This window comes from Canis lupus, chromosome 32 (assembly GCF_048164855.1).
Source record: "Canis lupus baileyi chromosome 32, mCanLup2.hap1, whole genome shotgun sequence".
In the NCBI taxonomy this organism is placed as follows: Eukaryota; Metazoa; Chordata; class Mammalia; order Carnivora; family Canidae; genus Canis; species Canis lupus.
Genome location: NC_132869.1, coordinates 10,684,746 through 10,712,212, shown reverse-complemented (window position 1 = coordinate 10,712,212; position 27,467 = coordinate 10,684,746). Strand labels below are relative to the sequence as shown.

General features: G+C 52.5%; 1 protein-coding gene across 6 annotated transcripts; it reads left to right on the top strand.

Moving 5' to 3' along the window:
• The first annotated feature begins 87 nt into the window (after nt 1-87).
• On the top strand, nt 88-21,034 carry BMF (Bcl2 modifying factor). Of its 6 annotated transcripts, none has more exons than XM_072809414.1 (6): nt 88-185; nt 571-698; nt 2,524-2,630; nt 2,867-3,163; nt 4,639-4,799; nt 17,066-21,034. In XM_072809414.1, the coding sequence occupies exons 4-6, from the start codon at nt 2,872-2,874 to the stop codon at nt 17,165-17,167; spliced, it is 555 nt and encodes a 184-aa protein (XP_072665515.1). In that variant the 5' UTR covers nt 88-185; nt 571-698; nt 2,524-2,630; nt 2,867-2,871; the 3' UTR covers nt 17,168-21,034. The 6 variants fall into 6 exon arrangements, with proteins under 6 accessions (XP_072665515.1, XP_072665514.1, XP_072665511.1 ...); XM_072809413.1 differs by having other exon boundaries at nt 2,524-2,664; XM_072809410.1 differs by lacking the exon at nt 2,524-2,630.
• The last annotated feature ends 6,433 nt before the right edge of the window (nt 21,035-27,467 follow it).

Here is a 27,467-nt window from a genome sequence, read left to right as displayed (position 1 = left end):
GCTCGCCATTGGCCGCCGGGGGCGTGACGCGCCGGAGGCGGGGCCTCATCAGCTGTTTGCGGGATGCCCCGAGCGGGCGTATTTTGGAAACAATACCGCGCGGTGCACGGCGGCCTCCTCCCGCGCCGGCCCGCCAGCTGCCGCCGCCGCCCTTGCCCGCGCCGCCCGCCACCCGCCGCAGCCCGGTGAGCGCGCGGGCGGCCGGGGGCCGGGCGGAGTTGGATCGCACCTCGGCGGGAAGTGGGGCGAGGAGTCGGGCTGCGCATGGGGGCCCGGGAAGGGTTGGGCTGCGGGCGTGTGGGGGGACCATGGAGGACTGGAGCGCCGGGGTGCGGGAACGCGGTGCAGGACCCTTATCTAGGTGCGCTGCTCCGCGAGGGAACTTGGGGGCAGTAGCATTTCAGACAGCAGGGAGTTGGGTCCAGGTGGGCAGGGGAAGCTGCGGTTCACTGCTGAGCAGCCCTGGGCTCCCGAGAACGGCCCGGCCTCTGGATCTGACTCGGGGGTAGGACAGGGGGTGGGGGGGCGTCCAGCCTCCCTGCGGAGTCTGAAGGCTCCTCTCCTTAACAGCTGGGCTCTTTCCCTCCTTCCCAATTGACTCTGGGCGCCAAGCCCCCGAGTGCTCGTCACGCTGGACCCTGGCGCGGAGCCCTGGCATCACGACTCGGAGGCCGAGACTCTCTCTTGGAGTCACCCAGGTCTGCTGTGTGTCGTGTGGGTGTGTACGCATGTATGTGTGCGTTCCCAGATTTTAACTCCTACGGAACCTCCGAGTGCCTGGCTATTCTCCTAGGAGGAGGAGTCTTAAGTTCAGCATCCCTCTTACAGCCCTTCGGGGCTGAGATGGTTCCAAAGCGGGCTTTGGTTCCCCTTTGCTAGGAATAAAACCTTCCCAGGCAGTGCTCTCAAGAAGTGTGCTCCTCCTACCAGTTTGGACATCACCTCCTCAGCTCAGGCGAAGAGAGCAGAGGGTCTCTTTACCATATCCCAGTTTACACTTGACTTTGCCCAGCACCCCTCGGGAGGCTCCCACGTACAGAGGAGCCACCTGCAGTTCTTGTGGAGAATGGGTAGGGTCCCCAGGGCTTGCAGAGACACACCCTATGGCTTCATTTCCCCGACAGTCCAGTCCAGGCAAGGGTTGAACTTTGGGGCCTTGCTGGGTGGGGGAGGGGGAGGTGACTGGCTTCAAAGGAAAACCCAAGACAATGACTCCTGCTTGTGATTAGCTTTGGAGGGCCCCCTCTTAGCCTGGGATTGCCAGTCTGCAGAGAGAAGGCTGAAAGGCTGGAGAAGAGCCCCTGCCAGGTGACTGGCAAGACAGTACTTGGTCCTTTCAGCAAGAAACTTTGTTTCCTGTTGCTGATAAGCTGAAGATCTCCTACCCTCCTTTGGGAAACACTTTCTAAAGAACACCATGTGCCTGTTTTGCCATCCAAGCTGGCATCTCCTCACTCACCAGGGAAGAGGGCAAAGATAGGGTCATAGTAGCTCATGGACTGGTTGGGATGGAGGGAAGGTTGAAGCAAGCGCCTCGGAGAGAGCTTGCATTTTGGAAAGCCAAGTTTCTGAATTTAAGTGAGATTCCTTTAAGTATCTTACCAGCCTACAGACCATTTGGCTTGTTCTTCAAAGGCAAGAAAGAGACTGGGAGACAAAATTCCCAGGGGATCTCTAATTGAATCTGGCAGTGACAAACAGTATCCCTCTGAATCCCAAACCATTCAGGTAGTTGTTGCTTCTGGCTGCCCCAGGGACCCTAACAAGTTCCTGGTGTATGTGTGTGTATGTAGGGGGCTGAGTTGGGAGCTCAAGATGCTGGGTGGCTCCAAGCTCAGATTTCCAAGAACCATCAGGTGGAGCAAGAGGAACTTCTTTATTACCAAGAAACTCCTATCAACAACCTGAGTAGTACAGAGACAGTGAGTGAGGTCACAAAAAGAGGGCTGAATTTCACTTCCTTCTGTAAGGAGGGTTAGACCAATCTCAGGTTCGGTGCCGACAGGAATGGTAGGTAGACTGTGGGCAAAGAAGATTAAAGTCATGGAGACGAGTGAGTAGGCTGAGCTGGGGGAGGCTGGCCACATTGCTGGATGTTGGACCTACCCTCTAGGCCAAGCTGTGGTGGGCAGATGGCTCTGCTCTGTTGGGAGGCCAATGACTCACTTGGGTCTTTCTGCCCTCTCTCCCAGGACCCACTCTTACCACACCGTGGAGCCTGTTTGTTGTGTTGAGCAAGCAGGGGGTGGAGACTAGGGTAGATCGGCAGCTGGGCGGGGCTTAACAGGTTTGGAGGGAACCTGGCTGCCCTAGAGTTGCTGGCTTTTGTTTTTGCTGCTGAGCCTGGAGCTCAGTTCAGACTGAAATGAGAGCTTGGTGGTTACTCCTCAGGGCAGTGAGTGAGTGAGTGTGTGTGTGTGAGAGAGAGAGAGAGCGAGCGAGCACTGTGTGTACAGCCAGTCCCAGCACCCTCTGCCCTCCCATAGCCACTCACAGGGTCTGGTCTTGTTGACATTTCCCCAGGTGTCCTGCATGCTTGTAGCCGTTGATCATACCCCTGCTAGTGCTCAGAGTCAATAGCAGTCAGACTTCATGACCGGAACCAGCCTGGGTCAGGAGAAAAGACCAAGGTGGGGGGTGGCTCCCAGAAGGCCCAGGGAAGAGGTATGGAGCAGTGAGGCTGTCCTCAGCCTTTGGGGCGGGTGTCATCCTTGGTAGTACTTTATCACCAGTTGTCTGTCATCAGTACCTGGCCCTACTCACCCAAATAAGAAGGGGAAGCAGGAAAGAAAAAAGGGGAGGGGAATCCCTCAGCTTTGGCCTGGGTAGAAGCAGCATCCCAGAGGCCTGCATTGTGCTCTAACAGGGGAGATGGAGCCGCCTCAGTGTGTGGAGGAGCTGGAGGATGATGTGTTCCAGCCAGAGGATGGGGAGCCGGGGACCCAGCCTGGGAGCTTGCTCTCTGCTGACCTGTTTGCCCAGAGCCAGCTGGACTGCCCCCTCAGCCGTCTGCATCTCTTCCCTCTCACCCACTGCTGTGGCCCTGGGCTTCGACCCACCAGCCAGGAAGACAAGGCCACCCAGACCCTCAGTCCGGCCTCCCCAAGTCAGGGTGTCATGCTGCCTTGTGGGGTGACCGAAGAGCCCCAGCGACTCTTTTATGGTGAGTGCTCTTAGCCTCAGGACTCCTCCCATAGAGACTGGGGGAAAAGAGGGGACTTCCCCTCCCCAAACGTGCACTTTGTTATTTCCTTCCCCAAATTGAACAGCAGAGGCTATTGATTCCTCGATTCTTGTCATTCTGCTTCTCTGCTTGTCATTGCTCTTCACCTGTGCTCCTTAGGCACTGAGAAGGGCAAATTGCTATGCCTGCCATCATTTCTGCCTTTTTGTCCGTTTCTGCAGGGATCCTTGGGTCTGTGGTACCTTTTGGGATAGGAGAGTGGTACCTGGGCCTTGAGTTTTACATCCTGTGGCCCGTTGAGTGGCCCAGCCTTTTGTGTCCTGGGAGTGATATGCCTTTTGTAAATTGGCCAATGTGGCCCCAGTGAAGGTTGGGAGATCTGTGTGAATCGCTGTTGACACTGAAGGGAAAAACCCGGCCCTTTCTGGGAGGGGAAGATTCCTGAAGGCAGAAGGTGTCACTTGGGACTTTCTGTGCTTGGAAGGGGAACTAGAGAAAGAGGTTGGGCCTGCCGGGGCTCGATGCCAGTAGAGGGGCTGTTTCCAAGGCTCAATCAGACAAGACCCCTTCATTTGTGGGCTTAAATGGTTTGCTTTATGAGTAACATGCCCTCCTCTGGCAAAGGGACAGGGTTAGACACTTAGTCTGCTTTCTTCTTTTAGCACAATAGCTTATGGAGGGAGGGGAAGGGCTTGGAGGCGAACTTGCTATGTCTGATGGAGCATATTGAGAAGACGCTGCAGTTATTCCCAGAGGGAGCTGCCCTGCAGTTCTTTTTGGAGTTTGAGGAGATGGATAAGGCCGGCAGGGAAGAAGGAACAGAGGAAGAAGGCAGGCAGGCAGGCACCCCTAGCGGCAGCTCGACTGCCAGCACTGGGGTAGGGTGCAGCGCTGGTCTCTAGCTCTTGCGGTCTGGCCTGGGGCTCCTCCAGAGAGGAACTTGGCTATCCAGTGGGTCTGAAGAGTTTGCTCTCCCTAGTTTTAGTACCATTGTCCCGAGCTGTGGGACCTGGGCCCAGCCAGAGGAAAAAGTGAAGGCACATTTTGGTTTTCTCTTTCTCTGCCTTGCTTTGCTCAACCCAGGAACTCTGGAGAGCTGCCTCCGGTGCTTTTCCAGAGAAGAGCTTCAACCTGCTACTGCATGAAAAATAAATTGTGGTCAAGCATAGCTTGGTAAATAAAGACAGAAGGCTGGCAGGTTCACCCACACATACTACTTGTACCCTGGCACTGCCTGTGAATGGAGAACTACAGGGAAGGCTGGGACCATTCCCTCCCGTTCTCTGAATGGCAGCTTTTAGACGCCTGGGCAGCCAGCAGATCTGTCTGTCCAAACCTGGCAGAGTGCCCCGATGAAGGCCTCGGCCCCAGGTCTCAGCAGGGAGCGTCAGGCACCTCGGGGTGGATAGTGGAGTTGTGGAGAACGCTGAGATGTGGGCCCTCTGTCTTCGCAGGCAACGCTGGCTACCGGCTCCCTCTCCCTGCCAGTTTCCCTGCAGGCTTGCCTCTCCTCGAGCAGCCCCCGGAAGGGCAGTGGCAACATCGAGCAGAGGTACAGATTGCCCGAAAGCTTCAGTGCATTGCAGACCAGTTCCATCGGCTTCATATGCAGCAAGTAGGCACGGGAGCTGGGAGCTGGGCTGGGGCGGGAGGAGAGTCTGCTGGGGCTGGGGGGTGGGGGTGGACCAGGACCTGCCTCAGCCACTCCGTGTCTGCCGGGACCCCAAGGGCATGGTCCCGGGGTCTTGGCCTGGGCTGCTGTGGTTCCGGTGAACTGGGTGGGCCCAACTGTCCGAGCACTCCTGCCCTCTCAGAGCTCCAAGTGGGTTACCTGCCGCCTCTGGGCTCAGGCTTCTAAGAGCGGTTCGTCCCACCTGGGGCAGGAAAGCCCCGATCTCTCCTGGGGAATGGGTGGCTTCGCAGCCTCATCTGCCACACCGCGTCTGCCCGAGGCCAGGTGGGGAGATCGCCCCTCGTGGACCTCAGGGGAAGATTCCCAGGGAGCCGCTTTGAAACCGGCCAGTTGGGGGGTGGGGGGCGCCGGGCTGAGGTGCCGTGGGAGCCGGGTAACCGAGGCCGCCGAGGGATGGGCCTGAGTGGGGGAAAGTGGTGGAACCGGTTGTAACCTGACACTTTCCAGCTGGGGAGGCTGCTCCTCATTGTCTCTGTCTGGGAACCGGGACCCGGGACTCTGGAGAGCGGACCTCGGAGAGTCTCTCCAGACGGGCGGCCCGCGCTTGGCCGGCAGCCTGGCACCAGCCCCGCCGGGGCGGAGCATCGCGTGTCAGCCGAGCATGTGGCCGAGTCCGTCAACAAAGGCGGCGGCTGGCGGGCTCGTGCTGCAGGAGCCCTCCGTGCCGCGGGCTGGAGGCGCCCGGCCCGGCCTCGGTCTGGGCCGGCCCCCAGGCACTTAACCCTTCCTCCCAGGCTGGCCCTCTGGACGGCTGCCCGGGGCGGACGGGGCGGGACGGGGCGGGAGGGAGCCCAGGGCTGAATGGGGCTGGTACAGCCGCCAGGGGAGCAAAGGCCCGCCACCTGGAACTGAACACATTCCCTACCTCTGGGGCCGTCCTGGCGGGCAGTGTGTGTGTGTGTGTGTGTGTGTGTGTGGCCGGAATCAAGAGAATTCCAAGAGAATTCCATCATGATTGGGCAGACCCGGAGTCGAGATGGGTGACACCAGGTGATCACAGTAGGTTTGACTTCAGGGCCAATCCGTTGCCAGCCCCAGGGGAGAGAGAAGTTGTCTTTTGGTCTCCTGAGAACAGACCATCAGGGTTAGATATGGTCAGTGCCTTCTGCCGAGGAGTTCTGAGGGAAATCGGGGGCTAGACCTCGTCCCTGGGTGGGTCTCCCAGCCCCTATTAATCGGGAAGAGAAGGTGGCCCTATGCTTAGGTAATAAGGCAGCCTAGCTTCTGGCCCCAGGCTCCAGTTCCTAGTCCCTCCTTTGATTGTTTTCTGGAAACTTGGCTTCGAGTCTCTCCTTAGGTCCATGTGTGGACTCACTCTGATTCTTGATTTCCGTTTCTTGGCCTCCTTCCTGCCCATTCACTCTTGCCTGGTTATACAGGCCTAGGGCTGAGACCAGTTCCCAGCTCCCAGTCCCAGTGCTGGAGCTGCCGGAGGACACACGGTGGCTCGGGGTCTCCTAGATTCATCTAGAGGACTGTCTGGAAGGCAGCCTTTCTCATTCCCGGTAGACCTAATCTCTCTCAACAGTTGTTTCCCATGCATTGGTGAGCCCCTGTAGGCTTGGGAGCAGGCTGTGAGGACAGGACTAGAACATAGCCCAGGGCCCTTTCTTCATGACTCAGTCCTGAAAAGGAGGAGACAGTCTTCATTCCAAGGTTTGATCCTGCTCTTTGCTGCTTGGCATCGCTTCCCCCAGGTCAGGGCTGCCTCCTTGAGGGTATCTTTCAGCTATCAGCCAGAGCCACCCTGGCCTGGGAGGAGGAGCAAGCAGCAGAGCCAGAGGAGAACCATAGACAAATCTCCCCTGCTCTGCACTTGACCCCATACTGGCACCTGAGGTCCCTGTGTCCCTTGGCCCCCTGGCTGCTGTCTATTCCGACCTCATAGTAGCAGGAGGCTGGTCAGCTAAGCCTTTCTAGGCCAGAGCTGGTTTTCCCAAATTTTCCATTACAGAGAACCAAACATTTTTGTCTGTGGAATCCTCTTGCTTTTAAGCCCGTCTTTCCCTCTAACCCCACTCACGGACCTTCTCTGGGAGCTCCTACAGGAAAGGCTAGGATAATTTTCTTTCCCTATTCCCTTCCTTTGCAGGCAGAGAAACTGAAGTACTAGGAAGTGGTTTAGGATTAAGTCTCTAGGCTTTGTTTTTTTTTTTTTTAATTTATTTATTTATGATAGTCAGAGAGAGAGAGAGGCAGTGACACAGGCAGAGGGAGAAGCAGGCTCCATGCACCGGGAGCCCGACGTGGGATTCGATCCCGGGTCTTCAGGATCGCGCCCTGGGCCAAAGGCAGGCGCCAAACCGCCGCGCCACCCAGGGATCCCCAGTCTCTAGGCTTTGAATCCAAGGTCAAGAAGGTCCAGATTTGAATACCCGTTCTAACACCTACTAGCCATCAGGAAGGCACTTGACGTTGCCAAGTCCACATCGTCCTCTTCTGTAAATTAGAGCTAATACCACAGAATTGTATTGTGACGATTAAGTGAGAAAATACCAATGAAAGCTCCAGGTACACAGTAGGTACTTGTTAATGCTTGTTTCCTTTTGTCTGTAAGCCTGATCGTCCCTCACATTTGTTCTTGTCAGTTCACAGTACATTTCCCACGCCTCCCATCAGGCTGATCCCTTAGCAGAGCTGCTTCCCCTGAGCTCCCCTCCACCTGCCCTGCATAGAGAAATTTGTGTCCAAGCTGTTCAGTTGTGGACCTCGGCCTTGTACATTTCTCCACAAAGAAATGATGGCCATCCCCCATTGTCATAGGTTGAGTTTAGAGAGTGACAGAAATACAACCCAAGTAAGGCAGTAAGGTGTTGGGAGGGCTTAGCCATCTCCTTTCTCCTCAGATCTGGGATGGTGTCCCAGGGCCAGACAACGGCCATTGGTCCCTGAGTCCTGTAGGGGGTGTGAGTTGCCACTTTTGGTCCCCAGTTACAGACCTTAGTTATTCTATTTGTGTATCAGGGGAATACTTCTTCCTAGGAGATGTGAGCAGAGGGGCTGGGAGGTACAATGATGGGGTAGTGTGTTGCAGCATGGCATTTTGGCAAATTGAGTGCATCAACTTAACCCCAGATTCAAAAGGTTGCAAGTTCCACTGGATGTTGGATCTCAGTTTTTGCTGGCCATAAGCCCTCCCAACATACATCCTAGGGAGCATGTGGGGTGGGCATCTAGCCTGGTTACCTGTGTGATCTGTTCAGGGTGGCTCCTCTGGATGGAAGGGCAAAGATTTGAAGGCAGAAGATCACTGTCAGTAAGGCGCTTTTTGTCAGCAGTTTGGGTCTCCAAAGCAACAGGAGAGTTGAATGCTAGGTGATTGGAGGTAAAAGCCTTTCCAAACCCAATCAAATGCCCCACCTTCCTTTGGGTCAGGAGTAGAATGTTCCCCTCTTTTTTTTTTTTTTTTTTAAGATTTTATTTCTTTATTTTAGATAGAGAGAGAGAGAGTATGTGTGTGTGTGTGTGTAGGGGTAGAGGGAGAGGAACAAGCAGACTTCATGCTGAGCACTGAGCCTGATATGGGACTCAATCTCATGACCCAAGACCATGACCTGAGCTGAAACCAAGAGTTGGACATTCAACTGACTGAGCCACCCAGATGCCCCTGGAAGGTTCTCCTCTTTGTTCCTCTGCAGCAGATGTCTGGTGATGTGCTTGCCATGGCTTACCTTGACTCAGGCTCTGTGAAGTTACCTTGGTATTTCTGTGTCTGTCCAGCTTTTGCAGGGAGGAGGAGGTACAGGTTAGCTTCCTCACTGTGTTCATGAGCTGCTGGGGTCAGAAGATGTGGGTTCTACTTTCATTCTATTCCACCTGCCACAGTCTTCTCCAGCATGGGCCTAAGAATGGGCAGTAGCTTCTGTCCTCCTCCTCTTAGGAAAGTCTCCTATCCCAGTGGCACCACCTTGAAATTTATGGGGGGTATTTCTGGGCAATGTTAAAAAGCCAAGAATCAAAAAAAAAAAAAGCCGCTGTAGACCATTGAGTGAGTAAAACCACAAGAACATTGGAATTCTTTGAGTTGGAAATGGCTTTTTCAGTTGGACCAGGAGTGGCTTCATTCAGAATAGTCAAATTTGGAAATTCCCTGAACAGTAATTAGACTTTCTGAAAAATGAAATCTGAAGAAAATGTCAGATACTCACTAAAAACTATCTTTAATTGCAATATTCCAGAAAGGATCCTATACTTAAAGGTAGACTCAGGTTCAAATCCTCCCTCTGTCACAAGCTTTCTGTCCATAGACAAATCATTTAACTTCTGCACCTCGATTTCTAATGCTTACTTAGCAGAACAGATGTGAAAGCCCGTTGGAGATTGTAGTACCTATAACTATTAAGGTGTGGGCAGTTTAACATTTTGGGAAACGTGCCAAAAGATGATTGTAGGATTTTGCTTGGGCCTGTCTTTATAGTTCTTGGGGAGCTCGCTTGGAAGTCGTACCCAGAGTGGTGTTTACATCTGCCAACAGCCTGGATCCTTTGTTCAGGGGCCCTTGACTGCTGCTACCTGACCCTTTGAGATGCCTTCCTTGTTGCTAAGTGGTTTTGGGGGTGCTCAGACTGCGGCTAATGAGGTTGTTCAGGCCCTAGATGTGGCAGCCCTGAGTAGGAGCCCCAGGGCTTCACCTTAGAGTGAGCCGGTCCCTGTGGAGCCAGCCTCTGTTCCAGCAGTGGGAGGTCTACCTAGGAGAGGGCTGGGGGCTGGGGGAGGTTGGGGAGGGGGGGGGGTGTTACTGGGGAGGGCTGCTGTGCGTGAGAGCCAGGCCGGGGCTTCGGGGCCCTGTGTTTGCTCTGTGGCTGGCTCTGTTTATATCGCTCACTATATTTAGCTTCTGAGTCATCAGCGTGGCTGACTAGAGGCCGAGTTCCCCACACAACTCTGCACCTGACTACTCTCTCTTCCAGGAGAAGGGCCTTATAGTTCCGGATAGTTCATTCCCTCCCCACCAAGCTGGGCCTTGGGGATGGGAGTTGGCTTTTTTTTCCCCCTTAAGGGTGAAGGGGGTGATGGGAGGAGGGGCTCGGAGAGGTACTAGAAAAGAAGGATGAAGAAAAATGTCTAGTTTGCCTTTTGATCACGTCTGGCAAGCAAGAGGGCATGTTCCATGACCAGAACGAGAACAGTCAGTGTATGTGGCGAAGAGGAGGGTCCAGCCTTCTTCCATACTTAGCTTGCCTTGTCCTGCCTAGGGAACTGGCCTCAGACAGGCTGAGAACAGCCAGCTGCTAAGGCTCCAGTTTGGGAGCCAGAGCTCTAGGGTTCCTTTTCCACAGTCTTGTAGACCCACAGCACATCTGGCAGTCCTCCGTCCTCTGTCCCTTACTTATGCCTGGAGCACCCACAGCAGGTTTTTTTTTTGAGTTCTTAAGTTGTCTGATAGTTTGATGAAGCAGTTCTCAGGCTGAGGGAGCCAGAGCCATCTCTGTGGGAGGATAGGTAGGGGCCCCAAAGGCTCTGGGGATCTGGGTGGTGGACACAGCCCTATCCCCTCCCCCATCTCTATTCCCTCCCCCATTCCCCCCTCCCCCCACACACACAGCTGAAGCCAGTGGCCTGCAGTTGCATAGAGGAAACCCTCCTGTCTTCCACTGAGAACCAGTGGCTCCAGGCTACCCCTTCTTCCCTGGAGAAGTGATTGGTGTTGCCAGGGTGGTGTGGCTTCAACGTCCTGTTAGCACTACTGGCTGCACTGAGGAAGCTCTTGGCAAGGAGTTATTTTTTTCTTTTTCCGTTTTGCCACGTTGCCTGTTACTCCGGCCGTCTGGGTCAGAAGCATTCTTAGGGCAGTGGGCCACTGGGCCCAAGGGGCTGCCCTGTGGGTTTCAGAATCCCTTGGTCAGCCTGGCAGCCTGGATTTCTGAGCCCAGCCGCCTCTAGCTACCTTGGCCCGTCTCAGAATGAAAAGTCAGGGATTTCCCCAGGACTGCAACAGTCTGTTTAGAAGATAGCACTCCTCCACCCCTGGACCTCTCTGAGGAAGAGGATGTTGAGGGAGGTGTCGGGGAGGTTAAGGGAGGCCCAGGTTTTCCTTGTCCTCCATGGGGAGTGAGCTGCTCCCTCTTGTCACCAGGCCCATCGCTTTATGTGTATTTTTCTTGTTTGATCACACAGCCACCTCCTACTTCTGGACCCGATCATCGCTGTTTTATAGAAAACAGGTTCAGAGAAGGGAGACAGCCCAGCGCGCCCAAGTTATGCTGTCAGTGGCTGTGCTGGGAGCCATACAGATCTGATCAGTCCTAAGACTGTAGTCTTCCCACCACCCATCACTGCTTCCAGGCACCTCCTGGCAAACAAGAGCATGAAGGAGCACCCACTTACTGCCCTGACCTGGCTCTGCCTCCCATAAAACTTACTTCTATGCTTTTGTTTTCTTCTGCTCACATTATAGAATAATCGAGGGCAGTTTACATCTCGCTCATCTTTGTGCCTTTCATAAGCCTTTGCCCCAGTTGGGGGCTTGATAAAAGCTTGCTGAATTGAACAAAAACATCTCCTCAATTTCTTCCAGGTCGAATTTTCCTGAAGTCTCTCTTATCTCTATTCCTGTTCTTGGTGGCAAGGCTGCCCCGCTCAGCCTCCGCCAGGGTGGGTTTAGAGCAGCATGGAGACAGGGGAGAGGTAGGAAAACATCACTTGGAAGAGAATGTTTCTCCCTGTAAAACAGGGTATGCGAAATTCTGCATTTTAAAGAAACCAAGTGTGGTTTCAGAACATGACCTGAAGTCATCCTTTCAGAGCAGTTTTTAGCTTTATTTCTGTTTGATCTTCAGTTTGCTCTGCCTCTGGAAGGTTTATGTTTTTCTGGTCCACGGCATCCTTACTAAATAGTTAATGATCTGGAAACAATGTCTTTAAACATACTAGGGGAGCAGTTCAGTGGTGATTCTCTTTGAAAAGTTAGTACTACTTTCCACAGTGTGAATAAATACACTGTAATATTTTAGCAGAATAACATAGCTATGGAGTTAGAAGACAGGGGTCTGAATAACCCCACCGCCCACCCCCAGTCCCTGCCAACTAATTTGCTTGGAGGGATGTTTCTGAGCCTTTGTTTCCCCATCTGTAAAATGGGATTGATAATATGTGTCCTTCCTGTGTTCCAGATCTTTAGGAAGAAGAAATGGGTAGATTGGATCTTATCTCTCAGTATAAGATACTATGAATCGCTGTCTGTTTGGTAAAATTGGCAGGGTTCTTTTCGAGCAGGGCCACAGTATATGGGTGTTCTTTCCTCTAGTCCTTCGGGGGTGAATTAGCTTTTGCTGAAGCATCTGGAATACTGGTGACACACAAAGCGCCCAGAGGGTGTGAATTGGATCCAAAGGGAGAGAGGCAGAGGGAGATTCTTATCTGGGGGAAGGGGAGGGAACACTGTGCTTAGGGCAGAGGCCACATGGGACAGTTTGATTTGTGTAATCCAACCTTGTCAGACACCACAGCCAGCTCTTTAAAAAAAAAAAAAAAAAAAAAACAGAAGAAGAAGAAGAAAAGCCTTTTACTAGTTGGGCCTCTCCCTAGGCAAGAGGCTGATACTATCACATCAAGTACATCTTTAGACCTGGCCAGACATCACTTGTTCCCGGCCTCAGACAAGTGGGTTATCTTGCAAGGCTGACTTTTCTGTAGTCGGTCCAGTGTGCATTTGTTAAGTACCTACTGTGTGCCCAGTGGGGGTGACTTGAACCCTTGTCAGCTGATTGCCTTCATCCCCTGACCACAGCAAGGAAGTGGGACCGTCAAAGAAGAGCCCTGGGTCTCTAGTACCTGCCTATGCTGTCTTAACTGAAGAGGATATTTTTATCCACCAGGTTGGATCCCTTTCCCACAGGGCATTCACCTCTCTTTTTTTTCCTCTCCTCTGTCCCTCTAAACTCTCAGTTTGAGGTCTTCTGGTGGAAACTTCAATCCCAATCACTTCTCGGCCTTTTGGCTAAAATCAAGTGGAAACTTCAATCCCCAGCAGCTCCCCATCCCTTGTGCCTCCATCTCCAATCCCTAAGCGCCCACCTTGACTGTGCCTTCTTAGAACCCCCACTTCTTGCAGGTTTCTGGACTTAGAAGGGTACTCTAGCTAACTCTGGGAGAGGAAGGTCCTGCTCTGAAGGTTTGCACTCACTGATCTCGGGTGCTGCGTTCCATGCTGTACCATGAGCATGAGAGGCCAAGCCTACTCTTTCCTGGTTCCCCTTCCTTCTTCCCTGCTCCTCCATACCTTCTGCTGGAAGGACCCATGTTCTCTGGCATTGTGGTGTCTTTGTGTACCTCATCCTGTTCAGTGACTGTCGATTTCCTTCCTCCTTACTGTTTTTCTCACTGGCCTCCCTTCATGTCCTTTCTCTTTCCTTTCTGGTCAGGCCCTTTTGTGTAATTTTTTTTTTTTTAATATTGTATTTGTTATTGATCAGGACATTCTTTGATAGTTTTGTTAAGTGCTTGGTTTCTTCATGATCAGGGCATTCTTTGATAATTTTGGTGAGATGCAGCTTGGTTTCTTTTCAGAAGAGGGCCTTTCAGGGATTGCCCTGTGGCAAGAGAAGGCTAAGTGGAATTTGTGTGGCATCTTCTTGTGCCCAGAGAAGGGACGACTGAGGCCATGGACTGGTTACCAGGCCCTGCTCTTACTGCTCTCTCAGCTGCCATGCAGCCAGCTTAACTCAGTACGAGGCAGCCTGGTCTCCCGGCCCACCCGGACCCTCCGAGAGGCTGGCTGGATTCAGCTGTTGGAGCTCGGAATTGTAATCCTGAGGGTAATTGTGGATGACAAACTTCACATCCCAAACCTCAGAATCGGAAAGCACCTCAGTGGTTTCCAAATGCTGGTCTGTGGCCTGGCTGCCTCAGAACCACCTGGGCAGGATTTACCTCTGGCTTGGCCAAGTCATTATTCTGATGAGAAGAGATTGAAAGAGACTGGAAAAAAAAAAAAAATGAAGTGTTTTCTTCTAGGCTGCAAGAGCACAAGTGATTTTATTTTCTTCCGTCTCACCTCTTGTATTTTCCAATTTTTCTACAGTTAACATGTATTACTTTGATGACTAAAATATACAATGTTACTTCTGATTTAAAAAACGTTGCCCTAGGGCACCTAGTGGGCCTGGTCAGTGGAGCATGGGCCTCGAACTCAGAGTTGTGAGTTCGAGCCCCGTGTTAGGTGTAGAGATTACTTAAAGAGTCAAAAGCTTAAAAATAATTAAATAAATAGAATAAAAAAATAAAAAATGTCACCCAGAGAGTTTGTTCAATGTACAAATTCCTGGACTGCTTCCCTGGGGATTCTGACCCAGTTGGCCTGGGTGGAACCCTGGGACTCTGTATTTCTAACAGCACCTCAGTGGATTCTGTGACACAGTCAGGTTTGGGAACTGCTGATCTAATACCATGCTTACATTTCTCTTACAAGGGAAGTGAGGACTCGCAGACAAGCTGGTGGGAATCTCCCGCCTACAGCCAGGTCCTCTGAGTCCTGGCCCAGGGAGCCACCCACCGCCCAAAGTGCCTTGTACCCTGAGGCCTGTCACAGGCAGAGGCTTGGGACTCAGGTTCTTTCCAGCGGTGGGTCTGTGGCCCTGCCTCTGCACCTAGGCATGCCTATGTCTCCCAGCAAGACCTCGGCCTTCCTCTCTGACAGCACGCTCTGGCCCATAGCTGCTTCTGGGTCCCCCAACACCCCCAAATGATGGGACTGAGGGTGCTGCATTGCCCTCATCCCCAGATACCTCAGGGCCCCGGAAGTTACCCAGGCAGCCTCCATTAGGGGCATTTGGGGAAAAAAACTGAGGCATACAGAAATGGGATTGGCCCAGGCCCCACAACATAGAATTGTGATCTCCCTTCCTTGGCCATTGAGCTATTTTGATAGGATTTAGAGAAGAGGAGAAGAAAGGGTCTGCTTTGGCATAAAGAAAGTTGTGTGGTGGTGCCCAGAGAATAATGATAATGGGTAAAGACATTGCTCTAGGGCCAGGTGGTCTGGATTCCATTCAGTCCCTGCCACTTAGTAGCCATGTGGCCAAGTTCTTGAACTCTCAACATTCTTGTCTGTAAAATGGGGATAATGATATGTAACAATCTCACAGGATTGTCGAGAAGGGCCAAAGGAGTTTAATGGAGTCTCCAAGTCATGTGGGGATCTTGTTAAAAATGCACATTCTGAGTCAGTAGATCTACATTTCTAGTAAGCTCCCAGGTGGTGCTGAGACTGCTGGTCCACGGACCAGCAAAGTCTTCACACTTTGTAGAAGACTCAGAGCCTGACACACTCAGTGCTACTATTCTTGTCATGATTGTGGCTGTTATTGTTACTTGGCCTTTTCAAACAGGCACCTGAGGAGACTTGGAATTCCAGCAGACAGGCGTCTCTGGGGACCAGTCTTTTCCTGGATTTTCCTCCTGTTCCGCCACATGACCTTTGCACCTGTCCCGGGCAGCAGCTGGGGGCGGGAAGCAGGAGGCGGGGTGCCCTGCCAGCTGCTGCAGGCAGGCCCGACCCTTCAGGTTTTGCAGCTGAGGCTGTTTTCACGCTGCTTCACTCTAACCAGATTTTGTTAAGCCGGCTGTGTTTCCTCTTTTTACTCATCTTTGTTTACAAAACACAAGGAAGCCATCAGTCTCCCGCTGCAGTCTGCCAGGACTCCTCTGTGGCACACCCTGATTTCCCCTCCTGGCAGGAGCCCTAACTCCGGCTTCCTGGATGGTTTTCCAGCCTCCCCTCCTCAGGGGCAAGGGGCACACTGTGGCCCCAGACGAGCGTGGGGTTCACTTGCCTCGGCAGGGCCCTGAGGTCGGCTGCAGTCCACAGGTCACCTCTCTTAATTTTGTGGTCCAAGGCCAGTGGAGGTGGGGGGGGGGGGCCTGAAACCTGCACAGGGCCTGGGGGAAAGTCCAGGAGGCCAGGGCCAACCCTGCCCACAAAGCTCCAAGGGTGTGGGCGCGGGACACCCGGGCTCACTTTCCATTCTGCCACTGACTTACCTTGTCCTCATCATCTGAGACATAGGGGCCCAGGCAGTGGTTAAAGACAGCCCGAGAAGGGCCCCGGCCCTGCTGTCCCTTCACATGGCCACACTCACTGCGGGGCCCTGCCAGTGACCCCGGTCCAGCCCGTGCTGGCTTCTTCCTGCACACTAGCTTTTCATTCCCCTCTGCACCGAGGACCGGGTGGAGAGGGCCCGCATCCCGTCCTCCTGCCCTGGCAGACAAAGAGAGGACAAAGGCCACCTCTTCCAGCACCCCACTCCCCTCGGAGCCTCTGCTGGCCCCCAGGAAATGGTACCTGTGTGGGTGTGGCAGCAGCCCCAAGCCTGTGAGCTTCTGACCCCTGACCTTTGCCCCCAGCTTCCCTGCCTGACAGTAGGACCTGGGATAACCTCCAGAGAGTAGTGTGCATTCTTTGTTTTTGTTTTGTTTTCAAGTATGTTCTTGCTTAACGTTTAATTGGCCCCAGTCAGTAGGAAAGCGCTCCAAGAGGGATTATTTATGGCTTACTGTCAAGAGCAGCTATAAAAAGGGCAGCACTGAGCTGGAGATGCTGGGAAGGGAGAGAGGGCGGGCGTACAAGCGTATGCGTCTGTGTGTGTGTGTGTCTGTGTGTGTGCATGTGTGTGCGTGCGTGTTTGCACTGGATGAAATCAGATTTTTGCTGCCTCAGCAGTGTGGTTTAAATTGAAGATTAACCCTTTGACCTTCACAGTGTCAAATCACTTGCAGATGGAGGCTCCCCCCCTTCCCCCCTTGTTCTCTGTGTTACTTTGGAGTTGGGGAAGAGAGGGGGGCACTTCTTCTCTTTCTTTCTGAAGAAAGTTTGTTGTTCATGCAGCTGAGGTTTGAGGGGCTCAGGAGCCAATCTGATTAAAAGCAGCACTTGGCTAAACTCTGGAAAATCCTGCAAGCAGGGGAAAACGTTTAATCCTCTTGTGCACAGTGCATAAAGAGCCGGGTCTTTTCTTTTTAATGTTAAAACTGCAATTGTTTTTTGGAGAACTCATCTCCTCCTCTTCACCACTCTTCTCACCCCTCCCCTACCCCCCTGACCCCCCCATCCCCCAGTTTGCTGTCCTGATAGGATTAAAGTGTTGCCCCTAGACACATCGATCTGAACTTTTATTGGGAATGATAAGGAGTCAGGAGTCGTCAAGGCTACAGGCTATGTTTAGGAATCACATTTTTTTTTTCCCTTTCAGCACCAGCAAAACCAAAATCGAGTGTGGTGGCAGATTCTCCTCTTCCTGCACAACCTGGCTTTGAATGCAGATGAGAACAGGAATGGGGCAGGTCCCAGGTGAGGCTGGGCTGCCCTCTTCGTTCAGGGCACCACAGGAAGGACGTTGGTTGGCATCGAGAGGACTGACACCGTGTCTTATGAAGTGTATTCATTGCTGTTTTTTTGCGTTTGCATTTTAAAAGTGTCTCTCTGTGTACATAAGACATACCCAAGCGGGATATCGTTCCCTGTTCAGGACCTCGACCAGGAGTAAGGGCCTTTGTCAAACACTGTTGAAGTGGAGGCTGATGTGTCTGTGATGTGGGACCTCCCGAGGGCTCTGACACGTCGAGTGTTTCTTGAGCGTTTGTTGAAGATGACCAGGTAGTGATGTGCTCCGGCGAGTGGACTGTAGTTTCTCCCAGGAGCTCGCTGAAGACATAGGAGATTGGATGAGACTCCTGGTTCCACCCGCACTATCAGCCTTCCACCATGGATGGCCCGAGATCTGACAGTCACACTGCTTTAATCCCCCAGGGCCTTGGCCAGGGGCTTTCCAGCTGAGCGTGGCAACTTCCACTAGGCCAGTCAGCCAGCTCCATATCTGGGTTCTCCTTTGGCCCAGTCATTGCCTGCCTCAAGGGCTCAGGGATTCTTGCCCAGCCCCTGTCATCTCCAGCAGACCTCAGGGAGGGTTGGGTTTCTCCAAGGACCCCTCAAACATGCCGCAAAATGAACCAAACTTCCGGGTAGGCCTCAAGTCTTACTTGCTCCCACTCAGAGGCCCCGGGATTGGTCCTGAGGTGCAGAACCCTTGCCACCTCTGGCTGCCTGGGATACACTGGGTGTCAGCCACGGATGAGCCAAAGAGCCAATGGCCATGCCATAGCCAGCAGCTTGTGCCTTTGTCAGCTCTTCTTTCAAAAGACCCAGCCAACGGACTGCAGGATGACATGGGGCTGGGAAGTGTGGTGGCCATCCCACCTGTGAGACTCAGCCCTAGAGGAACCCAGACCCCTTGGTTTCCTTGGAAACGACATACCTCCTCCCGCTTAACCCCATTCCTTTTTCACACCTAGTGGGATACAGGAAGAAGCCAGCACTGTGGCTTTGTCAGCTGAAGCATGTCTTTTAGAATCACAGGCAATGATTAGAGTGTGGAGCCGTCAAATTTGTCAAATTTGGGTACATGTTTCCTGTCTTCCTTCAGCTTCCAGCTAGTCCCGGGAATATCGTGCTCTGGAGCTCAGCAGGATTGCAGCTGCCTCTGAACTTCCCTTTTCTCCCTGCTGTGGCACTCATGGAGAGAATTTAAAGCAGCCAGGCTGGCAGCTCTGATAGCAGATGCGGGGAATCTGAAAAGACACAGGGAATCTGTTAACTAGACATGTAGAAATTAAATTATACTTTTTGCATATGTAAGAAAAGATAACATTGGTGCTAACATGAAGCAAGGCCCAAAGTAAAGATGGCTTCCTGGGCAGAGAAGACCTCAGGGCTACCCAAGGAAATTGGAGGAGTCCACATAGACTCTCAAACCTGAAGAAGCCCAACAAGCTCCTACGGTTCTACAGAGAGGAGGTCTGCAGGAAGCATTAATCTACTGGATGTGCAGTTGGGCAGGTTGTGCACTGCACAAGGGCACCTGCAGAAGAAGATAATGGAAGCTAAAATCCAGCTCATACTCTGCCCACTAGGCTATATGCCCTCGTCTTAGGCTACGTCTGTTCAGAGGAAGGGGTGTCGTTCCTAATTTGCACAAAGGTGCCATATGGGCTCACAGCAGCCCTGAGGTGAAGGACCTCAAACTGTATATTAGCCTTTGTTTTGTTCTGCTTGGATGTTCTGGAGGTATTACCTCTTCTTGGCTAGAATTCTGTTCTCAGGGTGTGTACCATGGTTTGTCTGCTAAGAAGATGGGTTCCTGCTTACCAGAAGGAACCCAGGGAACAGGTGAAGACCAACTCGGGGACACGCTGACCATTGTGAAATCCAGCCTTCTTTGTGTGTCTCCACAGCATTTTAGAATGTGCATTGGACATTGTTTTCCCTCTTCTGGACCAAGGCAGTGACAGGCAGGCTGCTGGTGTCTGCTTGAGCAGCACACAAGAAAACCAGGATTATTTCTGCCAGCCTCATTGAACCCCTCTTAGCGGACTTCCCTGCTGAGCTGAGTGAGAGAACAAATAAATGGTCTGGGGCCCCAGTGCTGAGGCAAAGCCACCAGCTTCGGAGATCTTGCCAGGCCCCGGGCAGGATGTCCTGTGGCCTGCTCTGAGAACTGATCCCAGAGTTTGACAAGCCCACCTGAACATGGAGCCTGAGGCCAGGGGAGGGCAGTCCGACTGCACTGCCTCTGTCTTATGGGAGGCCAGGAACTCACTCACTACCCTAAGCAAGCTGGGGCAAAATTTAAAACCCCCTCCTTCGCCCTTCCCCCCCAAAACACCCGGGAGGTAAATGGCCCCAGGAAGGAGAGCGGTTCCTCCTGGCTGGCTGTTTTTAATTGGCCTAGTAATCTAGACTGGCCCCTTCCCCCTCTGCCTGGTGAGTTGGTCTGAACATTCCTCAGGTCCAGCCTCAGGAGATGCATCCCTCCCTCTGGGCCCCCTTTCCCCATCCCCCACCCCAGGGAGCTTGGCTGTCTCTAGTTAGGGGGAGGAGAATCCGATTTGGAGGGAGGGAGACTCTGACCTGGCTCCTGACCTGTAACCAGCTGAAGACTTGTGGAGTTTTTGTGGTTTGCTGAGGGTGAGGGGAGAGAGGGGCTGGAAACCTCACTCTCATTATAGAAAAGCCCTGGAGGGAGGAAGCCTGATATTCAGGGTCAAGACAGGCCCTTCTGATTCAGAACCCTAGAGTTTCTGAAAGCGGATAGACAGAATGAGGGAGAGAACCCCACCCAGGCCAGACATCTGACTCCCTAAGTGAGTTGGAGGACCTGGCCTGGCCTCTCTGCCTTTGCCTGCTTCGAATTTGGGCTGCTGGAGAGCTGTCCCTGTGGCCTTTTCCTGCTCAGTGCGAGGGAGAGAAAAATCACCTCCCAGTGACCTCCCCGAGCCCTGAGGGGTGTGGGTCTGTGTCCAGAGCTTACGTGTCAGGCATGCTCCAAGCACTCAGAGGGGCCCAGCTGACTCGTCTCACTGGCCCCAGAGGCCCAGCCTCATCCCGAGGTGGCTCCAGCCTGGGCATGGAATTTTGGGGGGGTTGTTTGGGATGGTCCTGCCTTGACCTCCATTGGGGGATAGGGAGCCACTGCGCCTGCCCCAGTCGGCAGAGGAGCACACAGAGAGCTGGCAAGCTTGTGTCATTTGGTGGACTTGATGAAGACGGGGTATGGACAGTGGAAAGCAGCGAGAACACAGACTCCTGCCTCCACGGCTCTGTGGGGCTTCTGGGAATCAACGTTCAGTCTGGGCTGCAAGAAGCTGCAGATCTTTGGTGGGAGGCTGGACCTTAGCTGGACCTGGTCTAGGAAGGGGATCACTTAGGAGCCCCCGAAGCCTCCTGGGTCCCCTGTGGGCAGGGGGTACCTCAGCTGGTGGGGACTTCAAGCTTTGAGGGAATAACACAAGCTGAGCTCTTGGTTAGGGGCACCAGCCTTGCTGCCCCACTCCCTGCCTGAGTGGCGGCCCCTCTCCCCGCTCTGTGAGCGTCCGTCCCCCCCCCCCCCCCCCCCCCGCTGCCCCATCCCCGGGTCCACAGGGGCTGGCAGGGAGAGACCCAGTGAGAATGTAGCATTTTGTTCAGCCTGGGTTACTTGTCCCTGGGTTCTAGGCACCCTGCCTCTGGGAGAGAGAGAAAGAGAGGGAGGGGAACAGGGACCCATTGTTTTTTTTACCTGTACAGAATATTTGGCTTTATGTTCTTCACATGCGTATATGTGTGTGTATATTTTCCCCCTATCAATTGGTACAATTTTTAATAAAACCATTTGAAGCAAAGCCGGCCCCTCTTTTTCAAGGTGTGATGAAAATTCAGGGGGTCGGTTGGGGAAATCGAGTCTCCTGACTTCTTTCTGGCTGCTCTCCTGAGCTACCCCCAGGCTCCCGGCTTTTGTTAGGACGTCCTTTCCCCCCAGGAGTGGAGAAGAGCCATGCTGACCTCACGGGAAGCAGCATGGGAGAGGCCCCAGGAGGTGGAAAGACAGGGGCTTTGGATCCAGACCTGGATTTGGATCCAGTCCCAGCCTCCCCCAGCTGAATGACCTTAAGCAAGTTGTGCCACCTCTCTGAGCCTCCAGCTCTTCCATGTGTATGTCAGCCTTCTGCAGAATAACAGGGGAAGGGTGATGGCACTCTGCAGTGGCAGCCTCCACTGCCCACCATCCCCTCTGGTGTCTGGCTGGGCTGTGGCTTCCTTTTATCAGGGTAGCATCTCGGGAGGTATGCTCCTTGTAGGGGGACTGCTGGCCTGCCTTGCTCTGTGGATCAACGAGGTGTCTGACTCAAAAGGATAATTTAAAGCCCTTGGGATGCCTGGGTGGCTCAGCAGTTGAGCGTCTGCCTTGGGCCCAGGGTGTGATCCTGGAATCCTGGGGTCGAGTCCCACATCGGGCTCCCTGAATGGAGCCTGCCTCTCCCTCTGCCTGTGTATCTGGCTTTCTCTCTCTCTGTGTCTCTCATGAATAGATAAATAATATCTTTAAAAAAATAAATAAATAAAGCCCTTGACAGAATTCTGAAAATCCTCAGAAAAAAAAAAAACACTTCTGGTCTTATGCAGTGAGAGGAGGGTCTAAGGGCCAGCTGACCTTATCTGTGCAGGGGCCCCATGATTTAGAAGGCCTTCAGCTCTCTGAGGGTCAGCTTTGGACTCCAGTTCCTGCCCTCAGAGACAGTGGGAGCTTTCATGTCAATTGTCATGCCTTACCTTTTCATTTTATGGATCAGTAAACTGAGGCCCAGAGAGGGGATATAATTTTCTATTTGGGCTCTTTAAATAGCTGAGTCAGTTACCCCATCCACCTAGGTTTCCATCTGGAAATAGTAGTGCTCTTGCCCAGATCTTCAGGGAAGCCAAAACTTGTCTATTTTTAATGCCAAAGAACTGCCTCCTATCCTGTAAAACATGGCACTTTTGACCAGTCTATATTTGGACAGAGAGATTTATTTTTACTGGAGTGTGGTAGAAGCGGGGCCTGGTGCCACATCCGGATGTTATTGTACATTGCACGTGCTGGGTTGCAGTCGAGCCCATTAAGAGGCTCCTAGGAGATACACAGGGAATTAGTAGGTGATTGGTGAGAGTAATGCCTTTCAAGTCATCCGCTGCTACTTTGGGTAAGGCTGTGCTCGGTGGCGGTGGCTAGAAACCTCAAAGCTCACCCATGTCCCACCTTCTCCCTCCCTCTCTCTCTCTGATCCCTCCAGAGGAACTCCCTTGAGATGTTAAAGGCACAGCCCCCTAAGTTTGAACTCAGGCTCTGTGGCTTGCCAGCGAAGTGGCATTGGGCGGGTCATAGAGTCTCTCTGTGCCTCGGTTTCCTCATCTGCAAAAGGAGAATAGTACTTATCTCATAAGGAAGGTTGCTGTGAGCATTAAATGTGTGAATGCATGTAGGGGGCTTGCAGTAGCACTTGATACATAAGAAGTTTTCCATAAATGTTAGTTGTGACTATTATTAATAATATTATTGCTTTTGGGCAGCCCCGGTGGCTCAACGGTTTGGTGCCACCTTCAGCCCAGGGCTGGATCCCAGAGACCTGGGATCGAGTCCCATGTCAGGCTCCCTGCGTGGAACCTGCTTCTCCCCCTGCCTGTGTCTCTGCCTCTCTCTCTCTGTGTCTCTCATGAATAAATAAATAAAATCTTTAAAAAACAAAACAAAAAAATAATATTATTGCTTTTATTCTTATGATCTGTAGGCAGCTGACCCATAAGCTCTGAGCATTCATACTTAGAAAGATCTCTTGCAGGGCATCTGGGTGGCTCAGTCGGTTAAGCATCTGCCTTCAGCTCATGTCATGATCTCAGGGTCCTGGGATCAAGCCCCACGTCAGGCTCCCTGCTCAGGGAGGAGTCTGCTTCTCTCTCTCCCTCTGCCCCTCCTCCTGCTTGTACTCTCCCTGTCTCTCTCTCAACTGAACAAATAAAAAATCTTTAGAAAAGAAAAGTCTTTTGTACCAATCCTCTTACTACCTCTGCCACATTGTCTTAGTATACATCTTTTTGCCTCAACAACTGCAGAGGCCCCTAACTGGTCTCTTTGCCAGCCTCGGCCCTCCCGAAGCACATCCCTCACCACCAGGAGAACTTCCTAAAAAACCCAAACCCATCACTCCCCGCTGGAAAAGTCGCCCTAATGGATCAAGTCCACATTCCTTAGCCTGCCTCTCTAGCTACTCGCTTGTTATTAGTATTCTGTTTGTATTCTTGTGTTTGTGTTCTGCACAACAACTCATCCCAACCTTTTGCAGCATAACACCACTAACACTTATTATTTCACAGTTTCTGTGGGTTAGGGCTTCTACACCCAAGGTGGCTGCGTGTTGAGAGGCTAATACTAAGGTGGGGATTCCCGGATCCTGGAGCACCCATTTAATTGACGTGAAGTCAACTGTCCACGCTCAGCAGTGGGGAGTGGGAGAAAGGGAAATAAATACACATAGTGATAGAGTGCCCTCCACTCGGTGAACATGTGCCTGGACTGAGTGTGTCATGGCAACACCCATGACAGTCCTTTCCTGGCCTCATATCACACCAGCATCTTATCACACTCCAAGATAAATTTTTCTGGTCCAAGATAGCCCTGAATGTCAGTGGTTTCCTCTGTTGCTCAACAAAGGCAACAGAACTCTCTTCCAACCTGAAGGAGAAGCTGGCTGGCTAGAATTTCCTGAGAAGTGATGTGTCCGCTTGTTGCACCTCAGGGGTGTCTAAATGGATTTCCAAGGGCATTTTCTCCTTTGTGTGATTTTTGCCTTACAGGAGGTATTTAGAGCCAGTTCCCGTGGAAAATGAGACTCAAGTGGACCACTTGACCCAGCTACCCAGCCCTTTAACCCCTACTTCCCAGGAGAAGTTTTTGCCCTCCTACATGGGCAGACTTGGTGTAGAATTAGAATTGGAAATGCCCTGAAGAGGCGGAGGAGAGTAAGTGATGGAAGTGGTGTCCTGTCCAGCTGCTGCTTTTGCTGCTGTTCAAAGGTTTCTGGCTCCAGGCTACCCTGAGGTGGATCTGTCACTCGCGTTTGAACAAACGTCAAGCCCTGCACCCAAGAGAGGGCAAGATCTGCTGAGAGAGTCCGTGGTACTGCCTGAGCCCCTCACCATGAGTGAGACACCACTCCAAGCCCATGCACAGATTAAAAAAAAAACAGGCCATGTTATCTCTGCCCTCAAAATTTTGTCTTAAAAGAAATCCAGTTGCTATGAGGCAGTGGAAACTCTACCTGACTAGGATCCAGGAGACTAGGTTTTTATTTTTTATTTTTAAAAGATTTTATTTATTTATTTGGGAGAGACACACAGAGAGAGGCAGAGACATAGGCAGAGGGAGAAGCAGGCTCCATGCAGGGAGCCCAGTGCAGGACTGGATCCCTGACCTGAGATCACACCCAGAGCCCAAGGCAGATGCTCAACCGCTGAGCCACCTAGGTGTCCCAGGAGACTAGGTTTTTAAGCTGACTCTGTCCCTAACTGCCTCAATGACTTTGGGCAGGGACACAACTTCGCCTCTCTGGTCCTTGGCGTCCTTCCTCATCTGTAAATTGGGTTAGGGCCAGATTGCGTTATCTACGACCCACCCAGCATTTTATTTAGTGGTTTCTTTGTTGGGTCTTGAGCTCTTTTGAAATTCTGCTGAACCTATATAAGAATCCTCTCCTCAGGAGATGACACAATATATACAGACTCAAGAATTTAAGGTTTCAGGAAATTTAGGGAGTTCCTTTATCTGTCACTTGGTTTCCAGGTTTAAGGACTATAGTTTCTTTTTTTTTTTTTTTTTAGGATTTTATTTATTTATTCATGACAGACACAGAGAGAGAAAGGCAGAGACATAGGCAAAGGGAGAAGCAGGCTCCATGCCGGGAGCCTGATGTGGGACCGAATCCCGGGACTCCAGGATCACGCCCTGAGCCAAAGGCAGGTGTTCAACCGCTGAGCCACCCAGGTGTCCCAGGACTATAGTTTCATTGCAAAAGACAGTCAAAAGGACAGTAGGGCAAAAACTTCCTCATTCTGTCCCTGACTCTGCTTATACCACAAGAAGTCCCCTCTCCCTCCTGCTCTGTTCACCCTTGCATAGACCATGTAGGACAGTGGTGTCTTTGCAACCCTTCTAGCTTACCCAGCGAGGGAGGATGATGAGCCAGGTGCCTTTCTATAAACTCAGGGAGAAAAGGGGCTTCTGACTTGGATATTTGTGCTGAATGAGCTGGTAGGAAGCAATCAGAGGTTGAAGGTGAAGGAGAACATGGCCTGTGGCTATGGAAGACCCAGAAGCTGTCAAGGGCAAAGGCCTGGGAGCTCTGTGCACCCCAGATAAAAGGTTCTTGTTTTTCACCTGAGTGAGCCCAGGGTTCTGCTCAGTGATTCTATCTTTGAAGTGGAGAGGGTTCAGTGCCTGGTGGCAACCTCATTTCTAACACATCATTACATTTGCCAAGTGCCCTTGAGCATGGAGTACACACTTCACAGATACTGTACACACAAAGACGCAGGCTCAAGTGGGCTGGGTACTGCTTTAAACAAATGACCACAGAAAAATCCATGAGCCCCCGAGTCTGATAGATCAAGCCTTGGGTCAGTGAACCCCTTGCTTGAACTCTAGGGCTTGGTACTGCCTCAATATGCTGCTGCTTATTGCTATTCCAGATACATAACTCCAGTCATCCCTCCTTGAAATGTAGAGGAGAGCTGGTGACATTTCATTGACAGGAGAACCTGAAATCCACCCAGAAGACTGGATTTCATTCCATCAGGGCCACCTCACAATTGGCAATCACCGCTTACCCATTAATACCATCAGTATCTTCTTGACCACCAATGGGCATTAGTGTGTGAATGACTCTTTGCACATCTACATAGACTACAGGCTTCTTCCTCGTGTCAGGAGCAGGTCTGTCTCATTCACCACTGTATCCTTGGCATTTGTGAGAAGCTCAGAAATCTTTGTAGAAGGAAGGAGAGCAGAATAACAGAGGAATGAGATGAGTTTCACTGTGATGTTCAGCAACCCAGGCTATCCACCGACATATTTATTTCTGAACTCCTCAGGAGGAGGGGCCCAGGCTTTAAGGGGCAAAATCAACCTTGTTTCCTTTTTCTTCCCCAGCCAAAGCCTGCAAATCAGATTCTGGAGACTTTCAAGAAACTTGCCTTGCTCACTTCGGTAAGATTCAAAGCAGCAATCTGGGGGCAGGGGCAGGATTGGGGGAAGGGCACCCTGGCACTGCGACAGGTGGGCCATGAGCCGTCCAGCACGGTGGGCCAGGCAGAGGACCACCTGCCTTACTCGGTTGGCCATGAGCAGACCCCAAGCTCACCAAACGTCTGTGGGTCGCCAGCACTCCGGTGAAGGGTGCCGCCAGTGGCCATCGGGGCCTGAGGGTGCATGCAGCCAGGGTGGGCTGAGTCAGCAGCCTGCCAGCTTCCCTCTGGCACCGCTCTGCCAGCCACAGCCCTCCCCTTCCCGAAGAGGGCCAGGCAGGGGAGATGTGGTCTAGGCTGCCCTGCTCTCTCCTCCCGCCCCCCAAGCCCTCGGGGATGAGAAGGGGAGGGGCCTCGGGGAGCGCTCGCACAGGAACAGCCGGCAGGGTTTAGAGTTAGGACTCCAAGGAAGGTCTCTTTGGCGGTCTATCAAAACTCCCCCTCGGCAGCCCCGGGGTCTCAGCGGTTTGGCGCCGCCTTCTGTCCAGGGCGTGGTCCTGGAGACCCGGGATCGAGTCCCACATCGGGCTCCCTGCAAGGAGCCTGCTTCTCCCTCTGCCTGTGTCTCTGCATCTCTCTCTCTCTCTCTCTCTCTCTCTCTCTCTCTCTCTCTCTCTGTCTCTCTCTCTCATATGAATAAATAAATTAAAAAATCTTTAAAACAAAAACAAAAACTCCCCCTCGAATGGAGGAACGGTGCTCTCTCTTCCAGTAGCTTTGTCCTGCCTCATCCCAACCCTGGCTACAGGAGTACGCTATCCTTTTTTGCAAGCCACGGAAGCTCTTTTTTTTTTTTTTTTTTTTGAAGTTCTTTGCTCCACCGTGAGCCACGTACAGAAGCTCCCCCACGGAAGACCCAAGCCTCGGAGCCTGACACAAAGAGGTGGCCTCTCTCCAGGGGTCTCCTCTCAGACCCTTGAAACCTGTGTCAGCGCGCGCGCCCGCTCCCCCGTGTGCAGCCTCGGGACTGCCAATCCCTGGCTCCTTGCACACAAAGGCTTCTCTGT

Coding starts and splice junctions, on each gene's coding strand:
- BMF (XM_072809410.1), top strand. CDS start 2,872: ATGGAGCCGCCTCAGTGTGTGGAGGAGCTGGAGGATGATGTGTTCCAG. Junction 3,164..4,638: donor GCCCCAGCGACTCTTTTATG/GTGAGTGCTCTT, acceptor CTGTCTTCGCAG/GCAACGCTGGCTACCGGCTC. Junction 4,800..17,065: donor ATCGGCTTCATATGCAGCAA/GTAGGCACGGGA, acceptor TTTCCCTTTCAG/CACCAGCAAAACCAAAATCG.